Raw genomic sequence first — 21,643 nt, 5'->3', positions numbered from 1 at the left:
GAACCACAATTGAGAAAGTGCCTCCCTAAGATCCAGCTGTGAACAAGCCCATAGGGCATTTTCTTAATTAGTGATTGATGGGTTAGGGCCCCGCCCATTGTGGGTGGTACTATCCCTAGGCTGGTGGTCCTGGGTTCTATGAGAAAGCAGGCTGAGCAAGCCATGGGGAGCAAGCCAGTAAGCAGCACCCCTCCATGGCCTCTGGCTCCAGGATCCTGCCCTATTTGAGGTCCTGCCTGACTTCCTTCAATAGTGAACAGCGATACGGAATGTGTAAGCCAAATAAACCCCTTCTTTGCCAACTTGCTTTTGGCCGTGGTGTTTCATCACAGCAATAGTAACCCTGAGTAAGACAGGTGCCAAGCACACGATAGGATATGGGGGTGAGGCCCGCCCCATCCAGGCCCTCCCACAGGCCCATCTCAGCACTCACGGCTTCATCCTGGCCTTCTCCTCGCTGGGGTTGAAATTTGGAAGCTGCAGATCAAAAATCCTCTCCATGAGGAAGACGGCATAGGGCTGGAAGTCCAGCCGTGTACGCAGCTCCCACACCACTGTGTCATAGGAGTGTGGGTCTAGGAGGACAGTGACATACCTGCCCCCACCAGCACCTGTTGGAGGAGTGGGTGGACGGGAGCGATGGCAGCACTCTGCATGCAGGCAAGTGCTGTGGGCAAGCATTGGCCCAATAGGCACTGGGCAGCAGTGCCAGCCTGTAAGCTAGGGACTGTCACTCACCCATCTACTGGTGTAAAATTTAGACCGGGAGAAAGGACATTACCAAAATCTCCATGCTGAAAAGTAGCAGAGCTGAGCTGGGCGGTGGCACACACCTGTAGGCCCAGTAGTCAGGAGGCAGAGGCAGGTGGATCTCGTGAGTTCAAGGCCAGCCTGGTCTATAAAGGGAGTCCAAGACAGCTAAGACTAAACAGAGAAACCCTGTCTTTAATAAAAAAAAAAAGTGGCAGGATCCCAAGTTCAAGGGCTTACTGGATCAGAGGAAGCTCAAGGCTAACCCAGGTAATAGTTTATTTGTTGTTTTGTTTTGTTTTTCCGAGACAGGGTTTCTCTATGTAGCTCTGGCTGTCCTAGACTCACTTTGTAGACCAGGCTGGCCTCGAACTCACAGAGATCCACCTGCCTCTGGCTCCCAAGTGCTGGGATTAAAGGCGTGCACCACCACGCCCGGCCCTAACCCAGGTAATAGTAAGACTCTGTCTCCATAATGAAAAAGGAGAAGGGGGTGGGGCTATGAAAGTGAAAAGTGGTATGGCATTTGCCTACCATCCCTGAGGCCATAGGTTCAATCCCCAGTACCACAAAAAGGAAAAGGGTGAGAGGATGGATGTTCATTGCTGGGTAAACACCAGCAAACTAGCTGTAGACGAGTGGGTGGGTGGGTGGCTAAGTGAGCAGATGAGTAGGTGGATGGGTAAATACTGGTGGTGACTGTAAATAAGTTGGGCAGATGGATCGAGGCAGGAGATGTTAATGAATTAAAAATGGATGGATAAGGGGCTGGAGGGATGGCTCAGAGGCTAAGAGCATTGGCTGCTCTTCCAAAGGTCCCTGAGTTCAATTCCCAGCAGCCACATGGTGGCTTACAACCATCTATCATGAGATCTGGTGCCCTCTTCTGGTGTACATGCAGGCAAAACACTGTGTATATATGATAAATAAATAAATCTTTAAAAAATAAAATAAAAAATATGCTCGGCGTGGTGGCGCACACCTTTAATCCCAGCACTCGGGAGGCAGAGGCAGGTGGATCGCTGTGAGTTCGAGGCCAGCCTGGTCTACAAAGCGAGTCCAGGACAGCCAAGGCTACACAGAGAAACCTTGTCTCGAAAAACCAATAAATAAATAAATAAATAAATAAATAAAAATAAAAATAAAAATAAAAATGGATGGATAAATGGAAAATGGGGAGGAAAGAGGAATTAAAGAAAAGGAGGTGTTAGGCAGAGAGCGTCAGGAGGGCACAGAAGGACAGAATGATGAGTCTGTTGGATGCAAGGCTGCGTGTTAGAATGTTGGGGACACGGGTGACAAGATGCTAAGTAGATGAAAAACAGCCTGAAGAACGCACAGTGGAGGGCCAAGAGCCGGAAGCATATTCAAGAATAAGGGGCATTTGAGCAGAGCGGAAGAGATAGATGGATGATGGGTGAGTGTACAGGTGAACGTGTAGATGTAGGGGTGGGTGAATGTATGAGTGGATGGGTGGGTGGATGGATGGGTGGATGGATGGATGGGTGGATGGATGGATGGGTGGGTGGATGGATGGGTGGGTGGATGGATGGGTGGGTGGATGGGTGGATGGAAGGATGGGTGGGTGGATGGATGGATGGGTGGGTGGATGGATGGGTGGGTGGATGGGTGGATGGATGGATGGGTGGGTGGATGGATGGATGGGTGGGTGGATGGATGGGTGGGTGGATGGATGGGTGGGTGGGTGGATGGATGGATGGGTGGATGAGTGGATGGGTGGGTGGGTGGGTGGGTGGGTAGATGGATGGATGGGTGGGTGGATGGATGGGTGGGTGAGTGGGCGGATAAATGAATGGGTGGGTGGGTGCAGAAATACAGAAGTAGGTGTGTAGAGAATAGACCAGAGTCAGGTGCTGAAGGATAGATGGTGAGCTAAAAGTGGGAAGATGAATGGAGGGAAGTCAGTGGAAGTAGAATCTAGAGGTGGAAGCTAAGTGGGTGTTAGGTGAATGAGTGGAAGAATGCTGAGTGAATTTGATAGGTAGATAGAGGCTAGAGAGCAGTTAAGAGCTGCAGCTGTGCTTCCAGAGGAACTGAGTTCAGTTCTCAGCACCCACAGGGCAGCTCACAACAACCTATAACTCCAGCTCCAGGGGATCTAACACTTTCCTCTGGCCTCGGCAGGCACCTGCACAGATGTCTGTCTGTCTGTCTGTCTGTCTGTCTGTCTGTCTGTCTCTCTCTCTCTCTCTCTCTCTCTCTCTCTCACACACACACACACACACACACATTCAAATTAATGTTTAAAAAGACTAGATAGATAGACAGATAGGCAGGCAGACAGACAGACATATTGGGTGAGTATACAGAAAGACAGGTGGATAAATGGATGGGTGGAAGGGTGGTATTTAATCCTAATTGCCAATCTGACTCCTTTGAGAAGTACTTAGAATACTGATGTCCATCCCTGGGTGTGCCTGCACGGGCAGTTCTAGACATCCTTAGAGTACAGAGCTCTTCTGACGACTGGAACATGGCATGTACAGTTGGACAGACAGACGGACAGTCAGCCTCCCCTGGGTGGGTGACAGGTGGACAGGTCAGTATGTGGGTGGATGTTAAAGGGGTTGGTGGCCCCAGTGACAAGCAGGCCACTCGTTCGCCCCCCCTACACACACACACACACACACACACACCGTCTAGAGATACTCACAGTAAATACATCACCGTGCTTCTCCTTCATCCTGGTAAGGAAGCTGGCAGCATCTCTCCCAAAATCCAAGGCGTGGCCCAGCCAGGGGATGCTGCCCAGGTCCAAAGGAGGCTCACCAGGTCGCCTGCAGAAGCCACAGCATTATCACCGTGTGATAAAGCGAAGGAGGGGACAGAGAGTAGAGGCCATGGGGAAGCCAGAGTTGGCTGACAGAGGTGAGAGGGACCCGATGGCTTCTGAGAGAAAAGCTTTCCAACAAGAGAGAACGGCGAGAGCAAAGGCCCTGGGGTTGGTGCTATGGGCTAAAAGGACAGTATGGAAGCGGGTAAGGGTGGGCCAACAGAGTAGGGACAAGCAGGTGTAGGCAGAGCCAGGGAGGTTGTGGGTGAGACCCTAGGGTCATGTGGGTAGGAGAACTGTGGCTTTGTCTCTGAGTGAGGTGAGGTCCTGGGAGGGTCTACGCTGCAGATGGCTGGTGTTGAGGGAGGTGTTCAGATCCGTCAGCCTCTGGGTAGAGGGTGGACACAAAGGTGGGGATGGAGGCTGGGGGCCAGGCAGGGTCTAATGCAGAGGCGACTCCCTGTGACAGGAAGCTTCCAGAACCCAGCAGAAGGTCCCAGAGTTCTCTGAGCTAGTCTGGGCTCAGATCATTTCACATTCCCTCTCCTGCCCACAGGGAGAGAGTAGTGTCAAGGGCAGGGTAGCGGGACACAGCCTTCATCACTGTCTCACTCCCCTTAATGGCTCCAAACTTGAGTGCCCTCCGTGGCTGGAGCCAGGCCATGCCCTGGGGTTGGGGGGGGGGGAAGCCAAGAATGCAGGCTGCTTTAGCCTCCCACAAAGGTTATGTCTCTATTGTCCAGAGTCGGCATTCCCTGGGGAAAGGTGCTTGCAGATCCTGGAGAAAGGCAGGATCCTATCACAACCCATGGTGGATGCACTCCGTGTGTGTGTGTGTGTGTGTGTGTGTGTGTGTGTGTGTGTGTGTGTGTGTGTACATGTGTGTGTGTACATGTGTGAGGCCTGGAGAGCCCAGAAGAGTGTATCAGATTCCCTGGAACTGGAATTACAGGCAGTTGTGAACGGCCCAACATGGGTCCCGGGAGCCAAACCAGATCCTCTACAAGAGCAGCAAATACCGTAACAGGGTAACAGGGGATGAGAGAAGGCTGGGCTAAGTACGTCAAAGAGAAAGCCAGCTCCATCCCCAGCAGAGGCCCAAGTGGAGAATATATAGATGGCACGTAGGACAGTAGAGCTGACCCTGAAGACCAAGAGGGCCTGAAGGTCAAGGACAGTCTGCCTTCTATGCCAAATGCAATGAGGATCCATCCCATGGACGGGCTGAAGTGTGAGTCTCTCGGTGATGCGACTGGTTCTATATAGAACAGCAACGGAGAGAGGCAAAAGGAAAGATGCAGGGGTCAGGAGAGCCCAGTCCAAGAGGGGAGGCCTGGCGTCAGAGTGAGGGGCTTTGGTTCACATCCAGCAATTCAGCAGCACAGACTTTCCCCTACCCTCCTCCCTTCTCTCCTCCATCTGCCTGTGCCTAGCCTCCCTAGAGAGTGTGCCAGGGTGTGCAGGACAGGATGGCCAGGGCTGGGGAAGACCGAAGCAGGCTTAAAGATGATGCCGGGAGACATAGGAAGTGCCGCGCCCTCCAGCCTGCTAATAACACACACACACACACACACACACACACACACACACACACACACACACCGGACTGCTTCTGGAGCAGCCTATCTAGGCTCAAAGGAGACCAACAAAGCCAGCATGTCTCCAGTGCCAGTGGCTTCCAGGGACTGCCAGGGACCTTCTTCCTCCCTAATCCCTTTGAAGCCCTGGGCTAGAAGGCTCTTCTGGCCTGCAAAGGGACAGCCCACTAGCCGGTGTGCACCTGCCCTCACCAGCCCGAGTCTCGGATGGAGACCCAGAGCCATGGTTTGCACAAGGGAAGCCGGAAGGCCTGTTCCCACCCAAACTTGCATGCCGTACTTCCCGGCTTGAGACCGCGGCTGCACTTCTTGCCAGCTTGTGACTTGGCTGCTGTTTCCTGGTCTATAAAATGGACAGAGCTACAGTATGAACACGGTCAGTCTAATGAATCTAATGAGAGCTACTGACACCAGGCAGTCAGGAACAACCAGGAGAAGGACCCAGAAGTCTCCACGGCTCCACTGGAATTACCACCCGTACCATTGGTCAGCATCACCTTGCTGGGTAGTAGCAGCTGGTGTCGGTGGTTCCTCCCACGCCCCCACCCCAACCCCACCCCCACCCCGGAGGATCAGCTCTTCCCACAGGCCCATTTTATAGAGGAGAAAACTGAGGCATGGAGAGACTGAAGCTCTTGCCTGGAGGTTCCCTGAGGGAGTGCTGGCTTTCTATCCAGAACCGTTATGATCACCCTCAGTGAGCATTTGTACCCCCCACTTTACAGAGTCACAGAGTGATGTGGGCAGCCTGTCCGTCTGTAGGACCTGTGATTGTTCTCGGGCCACCTTGGAGGAGGGGGAGGGCTTCCTCCTCCAGGCTTTACCCTCTGGGAGTGATGGTGCAATGAATCAGGCGTTATTTCTGTCCATGCCCTTCTTCCCACAGAGGAACCCAAGAAGGCAGACAAAGACAGGAAGCTGGAGCCTGGACGCCTGGGCCCCTCGGGCTGCTGGCGGCTCCCCTGCACTGGACCCCAAGCCAATCCGGGCCCAGGCCACATTCCAGGATGAGTCAGCCTGTGGACAGCAGCGGGAGGTGTGGGGGGGGGGTTGGGGGAGGGGACGGGGGTTTAAGGAGGCTCTATTTCAGAGCCTGCGGTCTCCCAAGGCTAATTGACACTTTCACTCTTTTGAGGCACTGCCAGGCCAGGAGTTGGGGAGGGAAGCACTGAGGTTTGCTCCTCCCATCCTGGGTTCCACATAGCAAGATGTCCTTGGGACTCTCTCCCAGAATGTTGACTCCCGCCAGGTAGGGGCCTTTAGACTCTAATGGGTCCTCACTCACAGACCCAGGGCCAGCTCTGCACAGTCTTCATGAACCAGGGGAGGGAGTCTGCAGTGATTGTCGCAGCCTCTAAGGTAACCCTGGCTTGATGATGACATCCTCATCGGATGCATATATTCCAAGAGAACAGAAGACCCAGTGGCCTCTCAGACTCTGGAAACTGTGCCTGGAACAAAGTAGGTGCATAAAGAATATACATCACATGAGTAAACTGTGCACACAGTCAGACCCAGAGAGCAGACCTGCCTCCCAGAGTTGCTGAGAGGCCCGAGAGGTCAAGGCAGGTAAAGCGCCTGGCAGTCTGAGTTCTAGAATGCCCAGCTCAGAGGCTGGCCCGCTGGCTGTGCAACACTGGTAGGCTGCCCAACCTTTCTGTGCAAAGCTCAGTTCAGAGCAGAGCAAGCGCCCTGGGAGAATTTTCTGGGAAACGGAGCAGGGCTCAGTTTTCCTCTGCTGGGGATGGAGCTGGCTTTCTCTTTGACGTACTCAGCCCAGCCTTCCTCCAGAAGGCACCCACGGGCCTCTGGGGACTCCTACTTGCCACTAACACAGGCTCCCCTGAAACTAGTTCCCCCTTCACTGCCTGCTAGAAAAAGCAGAGGGCAGCTGAGTGGCTCTGGCTCAGTAGGTAGAATGCTTGCCAAACACACACTAAGACCTGGATTCATCCTTAGCAGGAATAAACTGGGCGTGGTTGTAAACCCCAGGACCCCAGCACACAGGAGGAAGGGCAGAGGATGGGAAGTGCAAGGTCATGCTCGAGGCTAGCCCGAGAAACTCGAGACTGTCTCAGGATAAGAAAAGAAAAAGAGGGTTTTCAGTTCATCAGCGTCTACAAAGAAGCCAGACATCTGCTTTTTGAACTGCAGGCTCAGTGAGAGACTGTCTCAAAAAAATGAGGTAGAGAGCCGTTGAGGACAAAACTCTGTATTGACGTCTGGCCTCCTCCGCACCACAGGAGCACCGCCCACACACAAGCTTGTGAGCAGACAAGAAGAGGCCAGCAGGCCGGGCCGCCATGCCTGGCAACCTAAATTCAATGCCCGGAACCCATGAGTGGAAGGTGAGAACGGACTCCCGCCAAGTTGCCCGCTGACCTCCACACACGTGCCACAGCCCGTGCAAGCACACACAAACATCAATAAATAAGTGTAAATAAACACTTAGCGAAACAGCTGCAGCAGTGCACAGCCTTCTTGCTGCAGTAGGATGAAGGCTAGAGCACCAAAGTCCGGGAAAGTGTGGTGTGCTCTCCCATCTCCATGAGAAACCAGAAGACTGGGGGTGTGTGTATATGAAGCCATCCCCAACCCCTATTCCATTCACGTGCCCCCTCCCCCATCTCCTCCCAAACACTGACGTTGGACCATTTGGTGACCTCTGTTTCATGCTTGTGAAAACGACAGACATCCCATTTCTGCCTAGAAATCTTGCCTCCGCCCAGCCCAGGCCACACCTACCTCAGTGCCACCGAGGATCGTGCCCCCTGATCCCTCAGCCAAGGACCCCACCCATGAAAGCTCTCTCAATGTTCCCCGAAACAACCAGCCACCCAAAGAAGAGACACAACCAGCTAGGTAAGTGGCTAGAGACTGAGTACGCACTTCTGCAAGCTACCTCAGAGTACCAATGGGGAAACTGAGGCCCAGAAAGCAAAACAGCACGTTGCTGGTGACCACTTGACAAGTGACTAGACTCAGTGGGCCCACACAGGAGATTCCTAACTCCACCTTCCTGCCCTCCGTGCTATCCCGGGAGAAAAAAGTCACAGACGCTAAGCAAGGCTTTCACAAATTCTTGTCAGGGTTACAGAAATCTGAACCTGGCTGGAAGAGTGCACGTCGGTAAGAATTCCTTTTCTACTCGGATGTTATCATGGAGTTGAGACTCTTCCTTTTTGATACATGTTCTGGAATATCTAGGAGTAAAACATCATGACATCTGTAATATTTTGAACAAACTGTGGAGTGAAAGAGGGGGTTCTTAGATCATTCTTCATAGCATACTTGAGTCCTGTTTGTACAAAGTCTACAATGTTTAACTCGGTGTGGAGATCAGGAGAGCCACTGGGGTCAGGAGAGACCCCCAGTTCACGTGTGCTGCCTTTCCTCCCACGACCCATGCACTGGGACTTGTAGGTCCGGGGCAGGGGAGGGAGTGGCCCTCAGTCCTGATGGCTGGACCTCACTCCTGCTCTGATCAGCTCTTCTCGGTTCCACGGTATCCTGGCCCCACAAGGAGACCCACATCTGGTAGAAGAGAACCCAGTTCAGTTCTGCTGTCTTCCCTATGGCCGGTCTTTGCTTATTTACCCTTGAAAGGACATCACAGAACACGCGAGGACATAACTCAGGGAAGAGAAGTGGTTTGCGTTGTCTGTTGTCACTGCTGATGGGAGCCCCAGACATAGGGCACTGTGACAAGCACAAAACCAACACCTCGCTAAATGGCTGTAATTGTGACCTGCTTCCTTAACACTGTGAGGTGAGCCTCTTTTTCTGAAATCTAAGTCCTTATTTAAAAACGAAATTAAAATGTTTTTGTAAACACTGGAGGTCAGACACAGTCGCAGGCCCACTGCCATAGTCTAGTTTTTGCTGGGACAAGCGGGAATCTGGGAAATTGTAGGGTTGATACGATTGTGCGCTCTTTTGAGCCTCAGCTGTAAGACGGAGGTGGTGTGGGGTGGGGGTGGGGGGGTATAGAAGTCACCCCAGGTTTGCTCAGGAGAAAGGAATGGAGCAGGGTGGAGGAAATACAGCCTTGCGCATTTCCACCCAAACTTTGGGTCCCGCCTACGCACACGTCTTCCAACACTGGCCTATCTTTTCCTTCCTTGGAACTGTTTGGTTCAGAGCTGTGGCTCTTGTTGTCTGGGATTTTTGAGTGGTCAGATCAGCGAACGGAAAATGCCTGTGCACCAGAGTTTCACCCAGGACTAAAACCTGAGCAAGTTATGCGGTCTCTCTGAGCCTCTGTCTTCCTCTACAAAAGAGGATGACCAAAGCCGGAGAGAGAGCTCAGGGCTTAAGAGCACTGGTTGCTCTTTCAGAGGACCTGTTCCATTCCCCGAACCCACACTGAATGGCTCACGGCCATCTGTAACTCCACTTCCAGGGGATTTGATGCTGTTTTCTGGGCACAGGATGCATGTGGGTTTCAGACATACATTCAGGCAAAAACAAAACAAAACAAAAAAACCCCACACAAAACAAAAGCTCATACATTAAAATAAATAAATAAATAAATAAAATAAAATAAAACAAACAGGAGTCACCAGAGTGCCCTTGGCAGGTAAGGAAGATCCTACTGTCACTCACACACACAGTGGCCAGGATCTCCCATGCCCATGACTCCTCAAGCCTTCTCAAGTACCTTCCTGGGTGCCTACGTGGGAAACGTTTCTGATTTAGGTTTCTATAAAACATTGGCTGGCGCCTGGGGTGGGGCATGTGGCATGTGGCATGTGGCACAAGCCTTTAATCCCAGCACTGGGGAGGCAGCGGCAGGTGGTGTACAGGACAGCTAAGGCTACACAGAGAAACTGTTAGGACTCTCCTTGAGTCCACCTGCCTGTGATGTCATTGCCTACCTGCCACGGGGGGTGGGGGTGGCGGGGACGGGCGTGGCCCTGGCCGGGGCCATAGAGAAGAACAGACCTTCCACCAGGTCCCTTTCTCTTCTTACTCTTCCTGTCCCTGTCCCTGTCTCTCTCTCTCTCTGTCTCTCTCTCTCTGTGTCTCTGTCTCTGTCTCTCTCTCTCTCCCCGGGGTACCCCTCCCCCCTTTTCTTTCTCTCCCCATGCTCATTTAATAAACTCCCCTACAACATAATATCTGGCATCATTATCTTATTCTCATATATAAAAGAAACCTTGTCTCAGAAATGGGGGAAAGGGTGGCTAGCCCACAAAGGGCCAATATTTCATACACAGCCCCCCCCATAAATTTTTTATGAAAATCTTTTCATCTCCCCCACCTGGTGAGACAGCATCAATCCCAGAACTTGGTGACCTGCCTCTGACCCCATCCCGCCTTTCCTTCCCTTCCCTCACACTGACTCTTTTAAAACGACACAACTGAAAAAGACCAAGGGGTTGGACCGCAGCCACTGGAGAAAAGACACAGTCACAACTTGCCTTAGAATAAACACTAAGTGGCCTTCCTGCCCTGGCATGCTTGCTGGCCCGGTTTGGGTCACGGCACACATTTTTTACACAAATAAATGTCCTTGCCTTTCATGTTGGTATGTTTCTTTGTGTGACCGGCAAGATTATTCTCTTCCAGTTTTGAGGCTCATTCCAGATTTAAATCCACCTAGGAGAGTGTTTAGATCCTTTCTCTTGTTGGAGACACATCCCATGGCCTGTTGCCGGGGCCACACAGTCTTGGGCACCTGACACTCCTTCAGATCAGTAACAATTCCAGAATGAGACGTCTCTGAGCATTTCAGTGAGGGGCCCAGGAGAGCATTACAGTGAGTCGGGGGACTCAGCATTTAGATACAAGAAACTTCCTTAGAAATGAGGGGTGAGCTTTAAGGATTGGAATGTAAAATAGTGAGGCTAAATAAGTAAATAAATAAAATAAGAAAGGAAAGGAGTAGGTCCCCCAGATGGTACCCCCACCAGTCACTATACCCCTCCTTGCTCCACCAAAGGAGAGGCGGGGCAGCTCTAGAGACCTCCAAAACCTAAGTGTAATTATTCTGCCCCACCCCCACCCTGGGGTGTGGGAGTCTCCCTTCTTTCCTTTTCCAGTCAGTTCTCCCTCAGAGAACCCGGGAGACTTCAGATCGGGTTTGAGGGAAAGGAGAAGAGACACCCACTGAGTGTGGTTAGACCCCACACTGTCTCAGCACCACACAAGGCTACTAATTTTTTAAATCAGGAGTAACAATTTCAACAAGTTAGTTTCCCAGGGGCTTAAATTCCTGCCAATGCTGGCGCAGCTCTGTGACTAGGAGTAATTGCTGCTCTTTCAAAGGACCCAGGTTCAGCTGGGCAACGTAACACACATCTTTAATCCCAGTACTGGGGAGGTGGAGGCAGGCAGATCACTGTGAGTTTGAGGCCGGCCTGGTTTATAAAAAGAGTTCCAGTACAGCCAAGGCTACACAGAGAAACCCCCATCTCAGGGAAGAAGAAGAAGAAAAAAAAAAGGACCCAGGTTCAATTCCCAGCCCCCACATGATGGCTCCCAACCACCTGTAATTCCAGCTTCAAGTGATCTGATGCCCTCTTCTAGGGTTGGCAGGCACCAGGCACACACACATGGTATAGAGACATACATGTAGGGAAAACACACATACATATAAAATAAAAATTAAAAACAAAAAAAAACCTTTGCCAGTATGAAGAGGGCCACAGAGCAGTCTCAAGCCATGCCATGCTCAAGAGGGACAGAGTGACACCAAGGTCCCTTTTTCCTGCCCAGTTTCTCCATGGGCTTCCAAAGCAATGGCGCCCCCTACAGGCACTGGGCGCACCTCCCAGTTCGTTCCATTCCCTACAAGGACTCGCAGCCCAGCAACGGCCTAGCAGGTAGCTAGAAGCCCAGGGGACTTCAAAACAACATTCAGATGCCATCGTTGGACTCTCAAACCTGTGGTAAGACACAGGGGACTCCCCGCCTTGGGTTGGGACCACCGAATTCCTTCCTCTGTTTCTTAATTGGGTAGTCTGGGCCTCCACACCTGCCGGTGGCTTCCCCAGTTCTACCCTAATGCTAATCTGACTCAGATGCTCGTTTGCGAGAGTGAGAAGACAGTCCACACTCAGCCTATGAAATGCACGGACCCCACGAGAACATGTGTCCCGGGGAAGTGGGCCCACTTCATCACAGAGCTGAGCTCATGGTAGACAAAACGTAACCATGAGGTCGGCTGCCATCTTGTCTGGTGACCTCATCAAGGTGGAGGCAACAGTGTGACTTGCTTGCCATCTTGACCAGTGACAACATCAAGATGGTGAGGGCCATGAACCAATCAAGATGGCAGCACCCCTAGAATTTCCTGGGACGACCGAGTCCTCAGAGGATCACTGCACCCCTAGAATTTCCCACACCTCAGGCAGTCAGTCCCAGGTCCCAGTCCTTTTCTGGTGTTGGTTCTTCGTCTAATGGGGCCGTGGAAGTGGGGGGTTCCAGAGGTGATGCCAGCACCTGCTTGACTGCCAGTGAGAAGAAGGTCAACACTTTTTTGTTGTTGCTGTTTGGAACCCACAGAGATCTGACTGCCTCTGCCTCCCACGAGCTGGGACCACAAGCCTGTACCACAACACCCCACTAGGTCAGCACATTTTTATATCAAAATAAGGAAGTTATTCCAGTCCACCAAGGTGGATTTTTTCTTTTTGAATGTTTGACATACTGTTTTATATGATGTTTTTACTGGTTTGGGGGCGGGACTTAGAGTTTTCTCAGCCACGTGCTTCCAGCCTTAGGCAAACATCACTCGGCTATGACAGAGGTGGCCAGAGCTGGGAGGCTCATGCGCATTGACAGAGGCACAGAGCTGTGTCTTAGAAGAGTACAGGAGGTTGGAACAAAAAGTTAGATGATCAGGTACTAGTCAAGCTGTGGGTAGCCTGGTTTGGGTCGTGGTGCACCTTTTTGGAAAATAAATGACCTGGATAGGTTCCCCTCCCCCCCCCCCCCCCGCTTTGTTCCTTTGCTTCTTTATGCAACACTAAGATCTTCTTTTCTAACACCCAGAGGTATAAAAATTTCATCCCAAGCTGGGCATGGTGGCGCACGCCTTTAATCCCAGCACTTGGGGAGGCAGAGGCAGGAGGATCGCTGTGAATTCAAGGCCAGCCTGGTCTACAAAGTGAGTCCAGGACAGTCAAGGCTAACACAGAGAAACCCTGTCTCAGAAAAGAAAAAAAAACTATGAAAAATAAATTTCATCACAAGATAAAGAAGCTCTCAGATCGTCAGCCCACAAGAATCAGGCCAAACCGCACTGCTTGGGGGGTGGGGGTGGGGTATCTTCCTCCTTTCCAGACACTCCATATCCTCATCACTATCGTCACTGTCATCATTGTCGTCATATCATCATCATCATCATCATCATCACTTTAAACACTGTGAACTGGGACAGAGGACACTAAGTTGCTCCTTCCCTAAATGGGACCTTCCCTTCTGGAAGAATAGCCAGAGCCCAGATGTCCTGCCTCACAGAATCCATCTGCTTCTTAGCTGTCACACCTGCCCCAGGTCATAGCACACAGGTCACAGACCCCCAGCAGGCAAAGCAAAGTGCTATATGCAAAACACAGAAAGCTGCAGAAGACGGGCAGCAAGATGATTCAGTGGGTAGAGGTGTTTGCCACCAAGTCTAACGACCTGAGCTGGAGCCTCAGGACCCATGTGGTAAGAGAACTGATGACTGCAAGCTGTCCTCTGACCTCCACATATGTGTCACGGTACCCACACATCCACACACACGCACTGAGGTAAATAAATATAATGTGCTTAAAAATAAAAAGGTCTCACGGCAACCAGAGAGCCTATGGGCAAAAACATGAGCAGGATAAAGAATCCCACAAGGGCCTGCCCAGAAGCATGGACAGATGTCACATCCAGTATCTGGAGTGAGAAAGGAAACTCTGGAAGCCGAACAGTCCCATCTGGTGCAGAGAGAGAGCCCACAGCTCAGGACACCCAGCTGTTCCTTGCAGGAACGGCTTTTGAATTTTCCTTGGGGCAGATAAGCAAATACATAGCTTTAACTCCCTCCACCCTCCCTGGAAAAGTGCCTGGAGTGAGGCGACTGTTGGAAAACTCAACTCACTCGTTGTTTAAAAACTAAAGTTCTCGGTGTTTCTGGGGGTTTCAGGTGCTCTAACATAAACACACACACCAGGGCTGCCCTGTGTTGCCGGAGCTGCAGTCTGTGTAGGAGAGCAATGCTTAAAACATCTGGGGATGTGGGGTGGGACAGCTCCAGGCTCTGGAAGCCAGCAAGAAGACAGCTGCACTTCCAGAGTCTGAAACCCAGCTACCAGCCATGGACCAGGGGTGGCTTTTAAATGAAACAAACGTCCCACAAGAACAGAGGATGAGAGCTTCTGGGGAAGTCTGATACTAATTGCCACTGCTCTGTAACTCTCAAACTGGGCTCAAGTAGTGTGTATGTGTCTGGGGGTGGAGGTGGGCTTTGTGTGTGTGTGTGTGTGTGTGTGTGTGTGTGTGTGTGTGTGTGTGTGTGTAAATCTGGCAAGTTCCGCTCAAACTAAGAACAGGAAAGGCCTGGGGAAAGGGGAAGGAGAGTTGGGGTAAGAGGGTATTTGTTTGGTTTAAGTCAAATGTATTCTGGTTCTGTGCAATTCAGATTAATTTTTAAATGCCTTAAACAAAGGCCTGCCAGCTGAACTCCGCGGGATGAAGAAAAGTTTTTAGTTTTTCTCCTAAACAGCAGCGTCTACACGGACATTATACTTTTGAAGGACCAGAGATCTGGTTTGACTCTATAAAGTCTGTGGGACTGGTGAGCCTCAGTTTCTCAGCTGGCAGGTATGTCCTGTATCCCATATGGGGCCTTCATTCATGAATGGGAATCCCTCAAGATCAGTGTGTCCCTAGATGGGCCACAAGTCCAGTCCCCAGTCTCAGCACCTCCACCCGGGATCAAGCCACGGCAAATCTAAGAACCTAGGGCACGAAACACCGTGGAGGCTTGCAGAACGGGTAATACCAACTCTGTCCCCGTCCCAAACCTCAGACCCTCAGCTTCACCTGGCGTCCCTTCCCGACCCTGGCGGGTCCTGGAGACACTCACCGCGAGCGCCGGCGGCTCAGCAGCAGCAGCAACACCAATAGTACGGCTAGGAGGCCGAGCAGAGCAGCCCAAGACATGGCTAGAGAGTGCGCGGCTGCAGGGTGGCAACAGGTCACGGCCACCAACACGGGACAGCAGGATCCGCAGCCCGGCCAGTCCCAAAGGCTCTTGCTCCAGGGGTCTGGCTAGAAAACGTGGGATGGAGAGGGAGGAGCGGGAAAGGAGGGGTGGCCGGGCTGCGGCACAGGGGAGGAGAGGGGATTGGGGAGGCGGGCCCCTGGTGGTGATGGGAAGGGGTCGAGAGGAGGAGACTGGACCAGAGCAGACCAGGAGAGCCTTCCCGCCACATTCCTGCAAAAGCATGGTTCCCAGCCCATCCCCCCGCCCGCCTTGACCTGCGTTTCCGTCCTTGTGGTCTGAGCTGTGGAACTGTTCACGGCAGGAACTAAGACCACTCAGGACTGCCCACAGTCCTGACTGCGGTGAGAATCGCCGCAGGGCCGCAGGATACTTTCTGTAGTCACTTTACGTTAAGGAGTTAGCCTCGGGCCTGCTTTGCACGCTCCACTTACTCTCTGAGAGGGCTTGGCTCTAGACTTAGGGTAGAGCAGAGTATCTGTCCAGGACCAGTGGTCAGAGATGTACTTACCTGAAAGGAGCTGATGTGTCTGTCAAGGAAGGGAGATTGCAGACTTTCCCCCAGGGGTTAGGGAAGCCAGGCAGAGCTCCTAACATCCCCCAAGTTGTTACCCCAACTAGCCTTCTGGCTTCTCAATTTCTGTTGTCAAGCCTCCCCATGGTGTCAGAAAGATCCTACCAGAACTGAGCCTGCTTACCAGACCCATAATCCCAACACTTGGAAGAAGGCAGAGGCAGGAAGATCAGGAGTTCAAGGCCGCCTTTGCCAACATAGTGAGTTGGAAGCCAGTCTGAACTTCATAAAACCAGGACACACACACACACACACACACACACACACACACACACACACACACACTACCAGAACCTTCCTGTACCTGCCCAGAGCCTACCACGACTCCTTGTCACTCAGAACACAACCACATCCCCACACGCTCCCCCAGGAGCATGCATATCTGCTGAACCCACCCTCACCACTAGACACAGTCCTCTGCTCTGGTCACATTGTAGACACAGTCCTCTGCTCTGGTCACACTGGCATCCTTGTCCCTGCCCCCAGAGAGCCAAGCTTGGTACCTGACACTCAAGTCCAAAGTCTTTGTGTTCTTCGGTCTCGCTGTATTCCAAAAGAAACCAGGAAAAAGACTGGCAAAGGAGAATGGATTTGTGGCCGTTCTCCCCCGCCATGGCTATGGCAGTCTTGACGCTTATAGAGGCATGAGACAAAGACCACCAGGAGGTAACATAGATGGGTGGATTCAGGTGTGGGAGTTTTGTCAGTCTTTCCCTGGAGGTGACTCCATCACCCGGGCTCTCAGCATGGGGTTCACAGATCGAGCTGACAGACCCCACTAACACTTTGTTCCTCAGTCTCGACGAGTGTGAGATGCCACGCCACCCATTAGGCTGGTGTGAACATTCCTGAGCTATGCCCCAGGCAGAAAGAACTGCCAAGAGCCAAATACTGCGAGGAAGCAGGCAGCGTGGCAAGCGGGAAGGGTGCTTGCTTCTGCCCGAGTTCCCAGCTGCAGCTACACTGGGAAACTGCTCTCTGCTGTTGCTGTCTCTGTGGTCCAGGCTCATTTGGCCTCTCGCCCTGCATCGTTTTGGTTTTTAGTTTTCTCTTTTGCCTTGGTGCAATTCCTGAACACATTGCTGCTTAAGGGCCCCTCGTCGCAAGGTCCTTTCACATGGTCTGATCTGATACTACAAGGAGGACAGAGTGGCAGGCACGGCCAGTGGCATGCCTGAAGCCACCTACTTTCTTGACCAAATTAAGCATCTGAGAGGTCTAGAGGATCTAGTAGATCTTAGGCTGTTTACCTACAGTCTATTCTTTTTTTTTTTTTTTTCCCAAGACAGGGTTTCTCTGTGCAGCCTTGACTATTCTGGACTCGCTTTGTAGACCAGACTAGCCTTAAATTCACAGTGATCCACCTGCCTCTGCCTCCCAAGTGCTGGGATTAAAGGCATGCGCCACCACCACCCGGCTAATCTATTCTTTTTAAAAGATTTGTTTATTTATTATGTATATAGTGTCCTGCCTGATGTATGCTAGAAGAGAGTATCAGGGGGCTGGAGAGATGGCTCAGAGGCTCAGAGCACTGACTGCTCTTCCAGAGGTCCTGAGTTCAACTCCCAGCAACCACATGGTGGCTCACAACCATCTATAACATGATCTGATGCTGTCTTCTGTCCTGCAGTTGTACATGCAGGCAGAACACTGTATGCATAATAAAAAATAAAATAAAATAATTTTTAATTTAAAAAAGAGACTATCAGATCTCATAGATGGTTGTGAGCCACCGCGTGGTTGCTGGGAATTGAACTCAGGACCTTTGGAAGAGCAGCCAGTACTCTTAACTCTGAGCCATCTCTCCAGCGCCCTGCAATCTATTCTTAATTTTTAGAAATGTGCGTATGTGTCTGTGTACAGGTAGGTGCACACGAGTGCAGTGCCTTTGGTGGCCAAGAGAGGGCGCTAGACCCACAGGAGCTGGGGTAACAGGTGGTTGCGCAGCACCTTGCGTGGGTGCTGGGAAATGAACTTGGGTCCTCTACAAGAGCAGCGTGACCCTGACCCCTGAGCCAACCTAAATTCTTATATTTTGAAGAACATCAAGTCTCAGGGGGAAAGAACCCCTTTCCATTTCTGCACTTCCGCACCTGGCCGGAGCTCTGTCCCCGGGTCCACGCCAGGGTCCTCTTCTTCGACAAGTTGTCCAGTAGAAGCTCCTCCGTACTCTTCCTCTTTGAGGTCACCTCTAAGTTGGGCTTCCAGCAAGGAGCAATTCAACAGGCCAAGTTTCTGATCCAGATTCATCTCTGCAGTTGGGATAAAACACTCCGACACAAAGCCACCGGGGGAGAAGCAAGCGTATTTCCATTTCCTCTTCCACTTCCAGGATGCGTCCATCGTAGTGGGGAAGTGAAGACAGGACCGTGGAACAGCTGGTCACAGCACATCCACGCTCTTTTGAACATAAAATTCTGTTATTTGGGCCATTAAGTTGGCTGGGCTGCCGAGGGCACTTGTGGCTGAGTCTGGTACCCTGAATTCAACCCCCAGAACCCCCCTTTGGTGAAAAAGAAAAGCGACAGTGTCAAGTTGTCCTCTGACTTACCCATGAGTGCTGGGGCACATGTGCACCAGCCCACACACCCCACTGCACTAACAATCAATAAAATACAAAAATTTTTTAAAAAGTGACTTCTGGTCTTATGTACCAATAACAATCGCAAAACTCTTGAATTTCACTTCACAGCTAAACTTGGCAAGTGCCCTCTTGGTAGCTTTGCAGATATTACTTTACTAGTTAACATGTGTGTAAGCTCACATCCTTACTCCAGACAGTCTGGCACAGGAACAGTCTAATGGGGTTTTTTGTTTGGGTTTTTTTGTCTCTGAATTTTGTGGGTGTGGGTGGATGGGAGTGTGTGGGTGCCTATGTGTGTATGTGTGTTTAGATGCACATAAGAGGCTAAAGTTGAAGCTCACCTCCACATGTTATATGAGTATACATGTGTGAGAAAGTATGTGGATTTTGCACTGAAGTGCAGTACCCATAATGGCCAGAAGAGAGTGCTAGATCTCCTGGGGGTATTACAGGCGGTTGCAAGCCACCCAAGGTAGGTCCTAGAACCCAACTTCTCTGCAAAAGCAGAACACACTCTCAACCACTAAATCATCTCTTGACTTCTTGGCTTACACACTTACAAATGCATACACACACACACACACACACACACACACACACACACACACAATAATCTTTTAAGCTGAGTATAAGGCTCTTTTTAAAATTTATATATTTAAGCTGGGTGTGGTGGCATACGCCTTTAATCCCAGCCCTCGGGAGGCAGAGGCAGGCAGATCACTGTGAGTTCAAAGCCAGCCTGGTCTACAAAGCAAGTCCAGGACAACCAAGGATACACAGAGAAACCCTGTCTCAAAAAACCAAAAAGAAAAAAAATGCCGATGAACATCAGTTAGATGGATTTTGCTGTCATCTCCACAATTATGAATCAAGCTATTTATACATCTCAGCACACTCATGTGCAGCAACCTCAATATATCAAGAAAATCTCATAAGGCAATTACATTTGGATTTCCCCCAATGTATTTCAAATAATGTATTTTGATTAGCATAAAATAGTTTATAACCTCTCTGTGCATGTGTGTGTGTGTGTCCCTTGACTACTTAGTAAGAAAATAAATGTAAATTTAATTTCTTTTTCAGAATCTAGTTTAGAAAAAAATTCTTTTTAAATTTTTTATTATATTACTTTTTTACATATACATTGATATTATTACTCTTAAATAAAATAAACTACAGGCAGCAAGAAGAACCACAAAACAATCAGAAATTATATAAATGTTACATAGAAAAAGTTTTTAATCAATATCTTTATAGCCAATAAAAAATTAACTTATAACTTTTATCTTGTGGTGATATAGCTCAGCTGGTAAAGGAGCTTGCTGCTACGTCTAACTTCCGGAGTTCACTCCCTGGAGCACACATGGTAGAAGCAGAGAACTGACTCCCACAAGTTGTCCTCTGACCTTTTCATGTGCTCAGTAGCATGTGAGTCCCCCAATATAAAATAAGTGGTCTTAAAATGGTATTCAAACTTATATGCAAATAGACAGGTTTGCTGGAGATATTTGCTTTCTGGATCTTCATCCAACAACACTGGTACCCCAAAACTAAAAAACATTACCACCCACACCTCAGACAGCTGATGCAGGGAGGTGGTAAGGATTTCAACTGTTTCCCCTTCTCAAATGTGGAAATAAAGATTAAAACATAATCTGAGCCAGGTGTAGCAGTGCACACCTTTAATTCCAACGCTTGGGAGGCAGAAGCAGGTAGATCTCTGAGTTTAAGGCCAGCCTGGTCTACATAAAGAGCTCCAGGACTCTGTCTCAAAAAAACAAAACAAAACAAAACAAAAAGCAAACAGAGAAACCCTGTCTTGAAGAACAAACATAGAAAAACTCTGTCTTTTATCTTGTAGTGGTACGGCTCACCACAAAACAAAACAAAACACTAAAATTAGGCTAACGAACTGAGTAAATGACTCACAATCTGGACAGACAAACTGGAAGAGCAAACTGAGAGACCCAGGGTCCAGGCAGGCAGGCTGCTGTGCTCAGGAGCGCCAGATCAGTCCACAGATGTTCCAGCAGACCAGCCAGACCTCTTTAAAAACAAACAAACAAACAAACAAACAAATAAAAACCCAAGGTGCCTTGTCACACGGATGTTAAACTTAATTTTATAAAACTGTGTCTCTCAGTTTCTCTCTTAACCTGAATACCACTCAAATAATTTAAGACTCTATTATATTTGTTTTATAAGCTCCACAACACAATAAATGAGCGGTTATTACTCTAGTCTTAACCCTCTAAGCCAATCTGGATTTCTCTTTGCCCAAATCCCCCAGATGCTTGGATTTTGTGTCTCCTGGACCTCGGCCCATGGCCATACTTTCTCCTCTAACTCCTCCTCCCCTGGCTGGCAGGAAGTCCAGCCCCATTTTCTACCCAGCTCAGCAACTGGCAGTTAGCTGCTTTATTAGCATATCAAAGGACAGGAGATTCTCAGAACAAGGACTACAACCAGATTATGGGGAATACAGAAATTGGCATTTGAATTATACAATAACCTTATGCCTACATCTCCCCCTTTTAATTTAATAAAAGACTCTTTCTCTTATAATAACAAATGATATATAATAATAATAATAATAATAATAATAATAATAATAATAATAATAATAATGAAAATTACTAGGTAAGATTTACATTTGTGTTTCTGGCACCATTGAATAAGGTATTCTACAATTTATCAATTTTCATCATCCTAAACAATTTGTTTAGCTGTGAGACCGTAACAATGCAGTCTTTAACCCCATCAGAGACTTCAGAAGGAATAAATGTTATCAAAATATGCAGGAGGTACAGGTAAGCAGCTTCCAAAAGTATAGAAATGACAGAGATATTTGGCTGCCTGGACAGTGCCCTAAATTTTTTTTTCTATAACGTTGGAGCATCATCTTCAGTCTTTTGGCTCAGAATATTTGACAAAGTTTTCCGTGAAGCAGGAATTGTAAAGGACTTGCTTACCTTGTCCTTGCAAAGCTTGGCAGCCAACTTTCCTGCATCCAGTTTGACCAGTTGGAACAGTGTTCTGTCTGTAATTGGCACAAGGACGTTTTCTCACTCAGAGGCTAGCTTGCCGCCTATGAAGCTTCTGATGATCTTTGAAGGAAAACAGGGGTGCAGCCAGGAAC

At 49.9% G+C, this 21,643-nt stretch overlaps 1 protein-coding gene across 1 annotated transcript in view; it reads right to left on the bottom strand.

The window, feature by feature from the left end:
• Positions 1–15,515, bottom strand: part of PTGIS (prostaglandin I2 synthase) — a 32,712-nt gene extending 17,197 nt beyond the window's left edge. The window contains 3 exon segments of the mRNA XM_084777183.1: positions 434–595; positions 3,408–3,548; positions 15,209–15,515. Coding sequence (XP_084633309.1) covers positions 434–595; positions 3,408–3,548; positions 15,209–15,285 — 380 coding nt within the window. The 5' untranslated portion in view covers positions 15,286–15,515.
• Between the last annotated feature and the right edge of the window lie 6,128 nt (positions 15,516–21,643).

This window comes from Acomys minous, assembly GCF_964271855.1.
Source record: "Acomys minous genome assembly, chromosome: 3".
Lineage (NCBI taxonomy): Eukaryota > Metazoa > Chordata > Mammalia > Rodentia > Muridae > Acomys > Acomys minous.
The sequence above is the reverse complement of the archived record's forward strand: the minus strand, read 5'-3'. Positions and strand labels throughout refer to the sequence as shown.